General features: G+C 33.4%; 1 protein-coding gene across 1 annotated transcript; it reads right to left on the minus strand.

Moving 5' to 3' along the window:
* Nucleotides 1-792: 792 nt before the first annotated feature.
* LOC117323530 (sorting nexin-6-like) lies at nt 793-12,168 on the minus strand. The gene is made up of 14 exons (XM_033878804.1): nt 12,131-12,168; nt 11,985-12,035; nt 10,355-10,459; nt 9,882-9,992; nt 9,580-9,701; nt 7,080-7,203; nt 6,342-6,437; nt 5,985-6,090; nt 5,610-5,685; nt 4,961-5,000; nt 4,553-4,735; nt 4,341-4,404; nt 3,674-3,759; nt 793-3,209 (listed from the first exon to the last, which is right to left on the minus strand). Exons 1-14 carry the CDS (start codon nt 12,134-12,136, stop codon nt 3,156-3,158), a joined length of 1,224 nt encoding a protein of 407 aa, XP_033734695.1. The 5' UTR covers nt 12,137-12,168; the 3' UTR covers nt 793-3,155.
* Nucleotides 12,169-12,600: the final 432 nt, after the last annotated feature.

Genomic DNA, 12,600 nt, shown 5'->3' on the forward strand with positions numbered 1-12,600 from the left:
GGAATGGAATATATAGAGTGTAGGGGTTACATTAACTATATACAATTCCCCGTCTACAGATGGACACTTCAGTATACCCATCTTAACATCATCATCTGTTACTAGGATAAACATCTGATGTTGTCACCTGTAGCTGAAAAGGATTCACATGCTACCATGGATATAGATATTTTGCAGGGGTGGTTATTCAGAAGTGTCTTGATTTCCAGCAGTAGTTTTACAGATATGCAGTATAGTTTGCAAGCTAATGCCATAAGGATAACAAAAATACCTGTCAAACATCGATGTCTTGTCTTTACACACAATCTAAAGGCTAGAGGTAAAAGGTAGGAAAAATATCGGGCGACATATTTTCTCATTGAGACATGCATCTTAGAAGTTCCTTACCAACAGCTGTCTAAAACTGACAAGAACACCACCTTGAGGTTACAAGTTGCATGGCCCTATTCAATTGCTGCAGTGCTTGGTCCAAAACTGGCTAAAGTTGCAAAAATTAAATTAAGTTCACAGAGCTCCTAAGTTATGTGGCACAACATACTATATTCTCTAAGAAACAAGAGTTTTTGAAGTTCAGTGACTTTAGCAGCAGCACTTCATTGAATAACTACACAAAGAATGATTCTATTTCTGCAAAAATTTACTGTGGTTATCTCCCCTGGTCCTTTGCTTCGCAGTTTTAGTGTCCGAGGTATATGGAAGTGAAATTCAGAGTATTAACCACTTGAGATACCCGTTCTCCTGGGTATGGATAACACCACTTTATAGGGAGACAAAGAATCACAAACACATAAATTGGATTCATGACCTCTCATTTAATCACCCATTCATACGGTACTGTTATTATACAGTGCACACCTGTGTATATTATATATATATATTAATATTATATGTATTCCAATTTAACAAAACAGGGAAAATCTAACAGAAAAAGACTAGATATTTATAGGGTGAAGGCCTTATAAATATTGTTTGAGGAACCTTTTATCTGTAACAGTAATCTGATTAAACCTTCCCTACAATGGGGTGAATACATCTACATGTACATGTATATTTTTGTTTCATACTCTCATTTAAATGTAAACATATGCTAGATCATTATCAACTATAATTCTAGATAAAATATTTCAGCTAAGTTTCGATAATCTTACCACTTTTCCAAGTTCTAAATACACAATCTCTTTACATAATCTTAAAAAGAAAAGATAAAAACGACTTTGACACTTTTCTGATGTCTAGACTTGAAGAGCCAAGAATGTTGTACCAGTATCTCAACTACCTGTATACCTTAGTAACTGAATATCTATAAACAACCAAACATCTTGCATCTACTTGATGTGAACTTGGATCTACATAACTGGTAAACAACCTAACAAGAAAAAAGTACCTAACACCTACTAAAGCCAAAGAGAAGGAAATTACTAATCAATGATCAATAGAATAAATGTTTTAGCTTAACAGAAAAAAATGTATGGATTATCAAATTTTACCCCCTCGACAGGAAGAAATGCCAAACCAAACATAGCATGAATGTTTTTTATACACTGGGTATATCATAATAGCTTAGGGGTAGATTAAAAAAGATGTTGACAAAATATTGTACATAGACTTCTAGTTATAAATAGTCATTGATGAGTATATATGATATTATAATGATGTATCTGTACAGATTACCATATATTTCTCAGTTGATATGGAGGGAAAATAAACATTCAAGACAGTCTTTGTACAAAGAAATAATTACAGTATATATATATGTAACCAAAACTTACCGTACATCCGACATACAGTCATTAAAAAACAATGCTACATGTACATATATATCAAATGTAAATGGAATGGACACAGAAATTATACAAATTAGTTACGACACATACACAATTTTCAATTTCAAGAAACAAAAGAGTATTTCACAAACGTAATGAAGCATGATCTCTCCTAAACTAAATCTACTCTATATCAAGCCACAGTATAAAGTCATAAGGCCTTCTCAGGAGGATAATGATAATGAGCACAAAAGAAAAGGCCCAAATGGCCTGGATTTGTTGATTTATTCTTCAAATCTGCAGCTCACGCTTTTCTCAGCAAACACATGTAGTGGTAATGATAGCAAAATAAAGATGAACATTTTAAGTTTTTTTAATGTTGACATATTCTCTGGTCCCTGTGTTATCAGCATGTTTTGACTTTCATTTCTGTTTCGCCCACATATTCACTGAACTGAAGGAAATAAAAAAATAGTTCCTGAAGTTAAGACAGTAGTGATGAATGTTTATGTATAATAGGTGCTAGGAGTATAAATCATACATACAAAATAAAAATTGTACATCGTATATATGTGAGTGTTTTTGTATATAATGAATGTTTAGCAAATGTGTAATTCTTCAAATATGAAGACTTGATACCTGTAGAATTGTGCTCATTGGTATATTTTGATTTTTTTAAACAATGTTATCTGAAATTATTCCATTATCCTTCCTAACAATGTAGATATTGCCAGTTTCTTAAATAACCAGCTACAGTCATGAGACCATCCTACTTTTGTCATTATTGTTTTCAATCGTATTTCAACAATTTATAAGATGCATTTTATATTACAAAACATCAGTGTTTTTGTAATCACTTCTTCGATTTCTTGTTGACGATTCACTATCTGTAGGTATATTTCACTAAATGTTCATCAACATATATGCTAATTAACACAGAAATTAAGTGTTTTATTAAATTTAAGTTATCAATTAGTTAGAAATCCATTAAATGGATCCAACCAATAATTGCACATCAAAAAGAACACCAATATATTGTTTCACAAATATTAAGTGTGACACTAACATTGGACAATTGCGATGTAGAAAATGCACTTTAGTTTATAATCTATGCAGAAGAATGTGTGTCAACAGATGCATATCACTAATATACAAACTGCGTATCAAAATAAACACAGACATTTGTACCGAATAGTTAATTCTAAAAGCAGTGGTTTTACAAATAAATTTTAAGACACCTGCAGACATGTTCGTTCATCACACTTTGCCATAGCACTAATTTACTCGATGAAATGTTAACAATCTGGCAATGTCCTACAGCCATGATCTGGGACATTTGCCAGGTAACTTAACCCACATATCACATTCACATCACCACACTGCGAAGACACTTTACGCTTCTTCTTTCATGGCTGATATACAGTTCTTTAGAAGTTGTACTTGTGCCTGTGTGTAAAATAAATATTGAAAACTTCATTACATCTTCTATGCAGTAATGTGTGATTTTTACAATCACAAAATCCTTTCAATAATCCTATTCCATAGTAGGTCAATCAAAAGTTTTTCTTTAAACATATGAAAGTCATCCCAATATAACCTGTGGGATCACTCAAAATGAAATCCAACATCAACTAATTATATAAAGTTTCCTAAAACCAGAAATTTCATCAAAGTCATTTAATGCTTGACTGTTAATACAACATTCATTCAACTTTTAGATAACTTATCCCTAAACATTAACTCTGACTCGGGGTCGAATTTGCTGCTCTTCGAAAAGGCATGCTGAAAAAAAGGTGTCTCCAAAAGATGTAACTGCTTGAACATCAATTACATTTCATATTTGGGAAAGATCTCAAAATGTTATACAATGTATAACAAAATTAATGTTTAATTTTTCAATCATAACCTACCTTCGCATGCTTTAGTTCTAGTTCTACTAAGTCCACCAAATTCTTCCTGAAGTACTGTATCCTACGTCCCTTAAATTCTGTTAATTCTGGAATAGATATAAACATGTTTTTAAAGTTTGATACAACTCAGAGATCAAATGAAGTTCCTAACAGTTTAGTTCTGCGGAATTCTCTGTATTTCCTCCACATCATCAAAGTCTTGGACCATTTACATCAAACTGAGAGGAAAACACCAGCAAGATTACCAACACTTAGAAACAGTAATTATCATTTCAGCATTCAAAATTTAAGAGGATTCAATTATTCAATTAACTGTTTTTATCCTAAAATAAGCCCCCTTCCCTAGTGTAAAAGTTAAGTATCATAATTTGGGGAAGACATTTGTGAGCCACTTTTAGATCACTATTTTAAAATTAATGTTTTTGCAAAAATGAAGGGGTTTTCTTGAGCCCAAGAGCTTGTTTGCGAATAAATACTGTAATTAATAAATGGTAACAAGATGTAAACAGGCAGCAATTATTAAAACATCAGAAATATTATTGATATAAAGTGGGCATCAACTTAGTGGCAATAAAATCAAATCAAGAATAAGATGAATTTTATGTTAACTAAGATTCTGACCAAGTGAAAACACAAATATGTTGTAGTGCTCAGATCTGAAGCTTACCTTTTTTAGCTACGTCTGATATCTTTTCAAATTTCTCACAACATTGTGTTTGATGTTTTTCAGCCTGAAATATCACAAAAAAGATATTTCATGAATATTTCTATTATCATCAATGGAACTGAGTAAGTTTAACAAATCAGACACAACATAATTACAAATTAATCTCAAAGACATTAAAGAAATACAATTAAAAAAAAAGATGAAGAAAATACCTGTGGAACGTCTTTGTTTTTAGTTCTAGCTTTTTCTAAGGCTTTGTTGGCCGACTCGTAGTCAGCGAGAGATCGTGTTCGTCTGTAGAGGAGGTCCTTGGCAGCAGCTGAATCTCTCATGTAATATCGGAGGGTGTCACTTAACTTCAAGTCTTCATCCGAGGACACACGACCCTCCAACTTCTACAGAAAAATTACAACACTGCATTTAACAAAGTTCTGGTTATTTTATTTCTCATAATATAAATCCTGGTCTAAGACATAATTTTTAATATCTATTTATTAAATCTATCTTAACAATAAATTGATGTGCACAATATAGGCCACAATCATAATAATATTGTGATCATTTTTCATTGTGTTCCTGCAAAAAAGTATGCTGTATCTCCAACAATAAGGCAAACTTACTCTTGCTTTTTCTAATGTCTCTGCTACTTTTGTAAACACCCTGTAAAGATAAAATCAAAGTATTAAATTAATCATTAGAATACCACTTCTATCCTTCAGGTTAAATTTCAAATTCAATAGATTATATGAATTTGGTTGGGTTGACAAAAGATACAATTTTTTAACAATTGCTGTTCTAACACTAAGAACATACGATGAATACCAGCTAGAGAGGTCATGATAGCTCTGAACAAACCAAGACCAAGGGAAAATTGAAGCAGTGAAGGCATGGATAACACCAACAACATTTAATATTGAAGGAGTTGAGAAGTCTTATCCAACCGCTGCCACCAAAAATATCTATGGCATACAGGGCATCCAGTAGACATGTTTTGACTCCCCAAAATGAAATCTTTTTTAGACTTGGGTTTTAAAGGGACTGTGTATTTGACCTATGTTTTGACACTTCAGATTTCTGAGAAATAGTTATCTGACTTCTGAAATACATGTACATAAATATCAAGGGTCAATTGAATGCCATGGCATATTTGTAAAATTCCAGTGGTAAGTGAAATCTCAAACTTCAACACTTCTTATATATATTTACTACTTATAAATAATATATCATTAGTATACTTGTAGTCATCTCCTGACGAAGATTTCCACTTACTTGTCCAATTCTGTATTCTCTATTGTGGCCATCTGTACAAACCCTGAGGAAATCTGAATATAATTATCTGCTACAGCTGAAATTCAACAAATCATTCACATATCACTTTGAAAATTACAAATTAGGATTCAATATGTGCAGAAATATAAAATAACATTTAGAATAGAAAGTTCATTACATATTATCAACGAGTGACAAGAGTATTAAAACTTTCTGTCAATTCAAGATTGACAACATTACATTAATTAATAGATTAACTAATTATTGTTAATAAAGTAACTACTGTTTTTCTCAGTCTTTATATCAGATTTCTGTTGTACATAATTAAATGTAGTAGAATAAATATTTACAGAAAGGAAAATGAATATGACCTACTTTTATGTGCTTGTGTCATTTTATCCGACTTCAAAGTAGCATCCTTGATTTTAACATGGTATTCCACCAAAAATCCTTTTTCTTTTTCAAAGAAATCATCAACATCCTGTATGAAATAATCAATCAATCAAAACAAGCCAAATATCCTTTATTTTCTTTAATACCAATTACATAACTTACACACCTGTTTACACAAGGCACTACACATGTATTGATGACGGAGCCTATTACATGATAGAACAGGCCAGATACCAGGTATATGTGATAACTCATTAAATACAAACATTTTCTACATTGATTACTTTCTTTTTCTATATTATGACTGTGGAAGCAAATATAACTTGTTATGTTTTTTACCTTTTGTGACGACAGTAACACCTCATCAGCTGTTTTGGTAAGACCTTTGAAGAAACCTCCAATCTTCTCTTTTCTATTCTTCCCTCGAACACTTAACTGTTGATGGAAAACAGTTATGAGATTATGTACATGTAGATAAGTCTGAGGCCAAATTTCTCTTGTTCAGTGTAAGACAAAGTTCTCTAGTTCAATGTGAGACAAAATTCTCTAGTTCAATGTGAAACAAAGATCTCTCAATAACTGTTCTCTCGTTCCCTGTGAGACAAAATACTCTTGTTCAGTGCAAGACAAATTTCTCTAGTTCAGCATGACACAAAGTTTTTTGCTTCTTTGTTCTCTCGATCAGTTTAAGACAAAGTTCTCTAGTTCAATGTGAGAAAAATTCTCTAGTTCAATGTGAGACAAAATTCTCTAGTTCAGTGCAAGACAAAGTTCTCTAGTTCAGTGGAAGACAAAGTTCTCTAGTTAAGTGGGAGACAAAGTTCTCTAGTTCAGTGGAAGACAAAGTTCTCTAGTTCAGTGGGAGACAAAGTTCTCTAGTTAAGTGGGAGACAAAGTTCTCTAGTTAAGTGGGAGACAAAGTTCTTTAGTTAAGTCTAGGACAAATTTACAAACATAAATCTGAGACAGAGTTCTTTAGTTTAATATTAGAAATAGTCTTCTTTTTTCAATTTCAGTCAACACTACATAAAGAGCATAAAAAATATCTGAAAACAATGAAGATTCAACCAAACTTACATCTTGGTCGTATTCTAGGAAAACTTCAAAGTTGACATCAGTTCTGAGTAAAGGGTGGCCAGCTATTCGTTGGAGAAACACTTCATGCATGGCAACTGTTTTCTTGAATGTGGCAAGATATTCACTGAAACAAAATTATGGAATACAAGTATATTATATATAGATTTGTAAATATGAATAATTATAACTACATGTATGGTACACTTACAGTAAAATATTATAGGGTAGTCTTCATGAATCATCTAAAGCTTCAGGGCTTTTTCTGGGGGCTTTTTGGGGCCGTCATTGGGCCCCATTCCCAATTGGAATTATTTAATATTTAAGCCAAATTTCCAAAACTTTTAGTTTACTCCTGAAAAAATCTTTCTCAATTCACCAATTTTCTTCCCAAAATAAGACAAAATGGCCCTTCTCCAAATCAGTGAGAAAAAGCCCTGAGCTTCACTCCTTAATTGGTTTTCGTAATATTAACAAATTCAAATACAGTCAAACCTGTCTATAGCGACCGCCCAAGGGGAGGCAGAAAAACGGTCACTATAGACAGGTTGCCTTTATAGACAGGTCAAAATTATTGCACCAACCAATTTACTTAAAACTGCCATATATAAATTGTCATTGAACAGGGCATTCAGATACGGAAGTATAGAGGGGACATGTGGAAAAAAAAATTTATCTCGTGCGCACGACATAAAATTTATTTTTCCTCAATAATTATGTCGTGCGCACGAGATAGTTATGTCGAGCGCACGACTTAATAGAGATAAAAAAATGTTTCCAAATGTCCCCTCTATACTTCCGTATTCAGAAGACCAGTCAGAAGTTAAATAAATGCATAAACTTTATAAATCTGAAGGGTTTAATATTTAATGATTTGTGGACCCAAACACAAAATATAACTCAAAATGGTCTTATGGATAATTTTTTTTTTTTAAATATTTTGTTCTGAAGTAATGCTATATGTATCTATCAAATTATCTCCCTTTCCTTCATAAATAAAGAAAAGGAATACACAATAATTAATTAATTAATTATATTTGTGTCACTACTAATTATTTTGTGTTATAGTCTTACTTCCTAAAACCAAAATATTATTTTTCTGACCCAAATTGAAATCCGGATATTTGTGTCAGTTTACGACTTTTTATTAGTATTGACTAATTAAAGATGGCGGCAGTACAAACGCTAGTAGGCCGACAGCTACGATTAAGAAAGGCATTATTGGCTTTCATGTGAGTAAATCTTGTTGACAGATATGACCAGTGTTTGTTATTGAAGTGATGTATCCTAGTTGTAATCACAAAATTAACTGACCGTGTCAAATGAAGCCACCTGTGCACAGTTGTAATGTAATACCGACACGCATGGTGACCCGACTCCTCTCTTACCGAGGCCCAGGCCAGGGCAGCTACAGTAATTATAGGCTTACAGGTGGTAGGGGTCTTTTGTTTATATACTTAGGCCAGGGTTGTGGTGGTCCTTTGTTTGTATAATCAAGCCAGGGGTCGATGTGTCTGAATTTTCCGGGGATTTTATGAGGTATCGATGACTGCCGAGATCAGAAGATGGCTGACAGAAATCGGTCGCTATAGAAAACAAATTACCGACCGCCGTTCCGAAATCACCGGTCGTTAGCCACATTAGACAGGTAGTCGCTATACAGAGGGTCGTTATATAGTAAAATCTCACGGGGAATCTTAAAACCGGTCGTTATAGACAGGCAGTCGTTATATACAGGGGGTCGTTAGAGCAGGTTTGACTGTAATGATATGTACCTCTTCAAGTTAAGCTTGCTTACAATCATGCAGTTTAGCACACACCTCTTACTCAGTGAAACTTACGCCACTAACTAAGTTCTACCTATGCCACTAACTCAGTTATACTTACGCCACTTCTACCTACACCACTAACTCATTGATACTAACACCACTAACTTAGTTCTATCTACGCCACTAACTCAGTGATACTTATGCCACAAACTTAGTTCTATCTACGTCACTAACTCAGTGATACTTAAGCCACTAACTTAGTTCTATCTACGCCACTAACTCATTGATACTAACACCACTAACTTAGTTCTATCTACGCCACTAACTCAGTGATACTTATGCCACTAACTTAGTTCTATCTACGCCACTAACTCAGTGATACTTATGCCACTAACTTAGTTCTACCTAAGCCTCTAACTCAGTGATACTTACGCCACTAACATAGTTCTACCTATGCCACTAAATCATTGATACTTACGCCACTAACATAGTTCTACTTATGCCACTGAGTCAGTTATACTTACGCCACTAACTAAGTTCTACCTAAGCCACTAACTCATTGATACTTACGCCACTAACAAACTAAGTTCTACCTACGCCACTAACATAGCTCTACCTACACCACTAACTCACTGATACTTACGCCACTTACTTAGTTCTACCTAAGCCACTAACTCAGTGATACTTATGCCTCTAACTAATTCTACCTAAGCCTCTAACTCAGCGATACTTACGCCTCTAACTCTTGTTTCATCTTGGTGAACTCTTCCTTGGTCATTGTGCCTTCCCCTTCTCCCAGTCGCTGTAACTTTTCCCGTGATGCATCAAAGTCTGGGCGTGGTGGAGCGGGAGGTATCTGAATGATACAAATTTAATGCACAAAATTTGATAACAAAATTTTTATGAAATCAGAAATACACACAAAAAGATCTGATATTCATGAGTTTTCATAAAATACAAATATATACATGATTACAAATGAGCAAAATCAACATGAAATGAATTTTTTTTCCAATTTCTTTAAAAATGAACTTACGACAACACCAGCATATTCTTCATTCTCCACATAGCGATCGTGTAGCCAGATAAACTCCTCATGCTGCCGTACCACAGAAAACTCTCCCTCTTTAAACTTTTGCAAAGAAGTCTAGAAAACAATGATATCTATATGAAATAATTGGCAAGTTTTACTTATCAATAATTACATATACATCAGGCTCAGTTTCATTAATGTTTCTTATCTTAACTAAATCAAAATTTCCCTATTGGAAAAAAATATTGAATTCAAAGAAAGATTTTAGTTTTGGAACTTTCCTTTAATTCTGTAGAGCTATTTCTTAAAGGAAATCTTAAGTTGAGGGATTTACTGAAGTTATTAGTTTTGTGAATATTGAAGAAACATTTGTCATTAAAGCTTAATAAGGCCCAATATTACCATTAACACCTGTGATTATGATCATTTACAATTATAAACTTAAGATAAAGATACTACATCAGTGATACACTTACCTTTGTGTGAACAGTAAACTTGACTTTGTCTCTCTCGCTTAAAGCATCAGAAATGTCAACTTGTAGGGATGTATCTGTTGACAAATCTACCGTCTCAGATCTTGGCTGAAGGATAAAACAACATCACATTAACAGCGACAGCTTCTGGAAGGACGCCAGCTGTTTACTTCCGAACACACTGGTACCAGTACCGATTTGTACACCTTATATTCAGTTGGTGAGAACTATATTGGGGAAAATGTCTTCGGGGCATTCAGCAATCAAGAGAATGGTTGTAGGATAACTTGGCCAAAACAGGTTTTCTTTGTTTTTACTTAATCAATTCTGTATCTTTAATCATATATATGGTTGTAGCTAAGTACATTTTTCTTACTGAATTTAAATTTACTTTGTTTGATAAAAATGCCAATTGCTGTACATAACTTCCTTTTGTTTAGAGCTTCTACATAAGTTATTATGTATTCAATTCATGTTTCTATCAACGGGATATCTCCGACCATATACAGATACAGTTGGTGTCTTTGCCATTGGAAACTAGGAGTTGAGAATGACTCGGGTCAGTGCAGATAGAAATTCTCAAGGCCATGCCAATTTATTTTTTTTTCTAATTTTATACAATGCAACAAGCACAAATATATAGCCTACAAGTATTTCTAAGAGAAAAAAAACATACCCTTTCCATCCCATAGTAATGTTTTGGCAAATCAACAATCAATTTGTGATTTGATTGTTGATTTGCCAAAACATTTCCATGGGATGGAAAGGCTTAAGAATAAGTTGTTTTTTCTCTTAGAAATACTAGTAGACTAATTTGTGCTTGTTGCATTGTATAATATAAGATTTCAAAAAAAAAAAAAAAAAAAAAAAAAAATTCGGCATGGCCTATCTACACTGACCCAAGTAAGCATAGATCCTAGAAATTGATAAATACCTTAATACTGTATTAAATAGAAGTGCCAAATAACTATCTACATATTTGTATTAATATATAATTATAACTTCACCAAAGTGTACAAAAAATGAATTTAAGAAAATGTGACGGACATATAGAAAATTAGAAATCAATAGAAAATTACTGTCACTATATTGAAGATCAGGGGGCAAAATTTTTGTTGAAGGAGGAAGTGTTTTATGCAACAGGACTATTCTGTCACTTATCTGTGACCGATATATGTATGTAAATATACATTAACAAATAAGGCAATTAATGCCTGCCTGGGATCTTTTCTTCATCTCCTTGTTTACCAATAGGAATATTTGGTTACTTGAGAGCAATATCACATAGGAAGATACGCGTGTGCACATGTACACCCTATGTTGTTAATACCGGTACTGTGTATTAGGTCTACCTAAAATCTATGTCCCCTCCCCCTTTTCCAAATGGAAGACATTCAATAAATTGTTTATTTTATATTACTCGTGGGCAAACATGATGGATATAGCGTTTACTCTTATGCGATCATCGTATGTGTTTACGTTAGAGATGTTGAATTGTGTCGTGGCTCGTGGCTCTAATGTGGACAATGCTGAGTTGACTCATCGACGAACACTGAACAGGTAAAATCTGATGAAGTCACCAACTGTTTTGGAACTTTAAAGAATGTCTAACATGCGATATTATGATACTTACCTTGTTTTCCTGGTCCCCTTCCAAAAGGTCGGGCCCGTCATCCAAACCGTCCTGGAAAAAATGGAAATAGATGTATTAAAACATAAATCAGGTAACTAATTTCCTATTTACATATCCTCAAACAGGAAACATCAATGTACACCCACCATCATGGCTGCAGCTAATCACGTGATTATAAAATTCGGAACGCATCGGGAGTTTTTATATTACTCATACATTTCTAAAATATATGACTTACTTCCCTTTGACTGTGTAGTTAATTTAGAATATTTTTCTTTTTCTTTTCTTTGTGTGTTAGGCCTGGCTTTCAAAATTAACACAGTGATTGGCATATCGATGATAATTGTTCTCATAGGCCTACTAGATCTTAATGCGCATATTGATGAATTTTAAAGACACCCAATGCATTTCAATCATTTCAATTTCCAAAAAAAAAAAAAAAAAAACGAATAAAACCTATTTTTCGGTATTTTACATGAAATTCTGTGTTCGTGTCTTAGAGTTCTGTGTTCAGAAATCTTTATTTCATTAAAATATACTGCGTTCAAATTAATTTCCATAAAGTCGATACTACATGTATAAGCTTAGCTGATATAGAGTACTGTATATATATCAC

Source organism: Pecten maximus, chromosome 3, assembly GCF_902652985.1.
Source record: "Pecten maximus chromosome 3, xPecMax1.1, whole genome shotgun sequence".
Taxonomy (NCBI): Eukaryota; Metazoa; Mollusca; class Bivalvia; order Pectinida; family Pectinidae; genus Pecten; species Pecten maximus.

Excerpts from the sequence above, each read along its gene's own strand:
- LOC117323530 (XM_033878804.1), bottom strand. Across the intron at positions 10,460-11,984 it reads AAGGGGACCAGGAAAACAAG|CCAAGATCTGAGACGGTAGA; the intron begins GTAAGTATCATA and ends TTTATCCTTCAG. Across the intron at positions 4,405-4,552 it reads AAAACAAAGACGTTCCACAG|GCTGAAAAACATCAAACACA; the intron begins GTATTTTCTTCA and ends GTGATATTTCAG.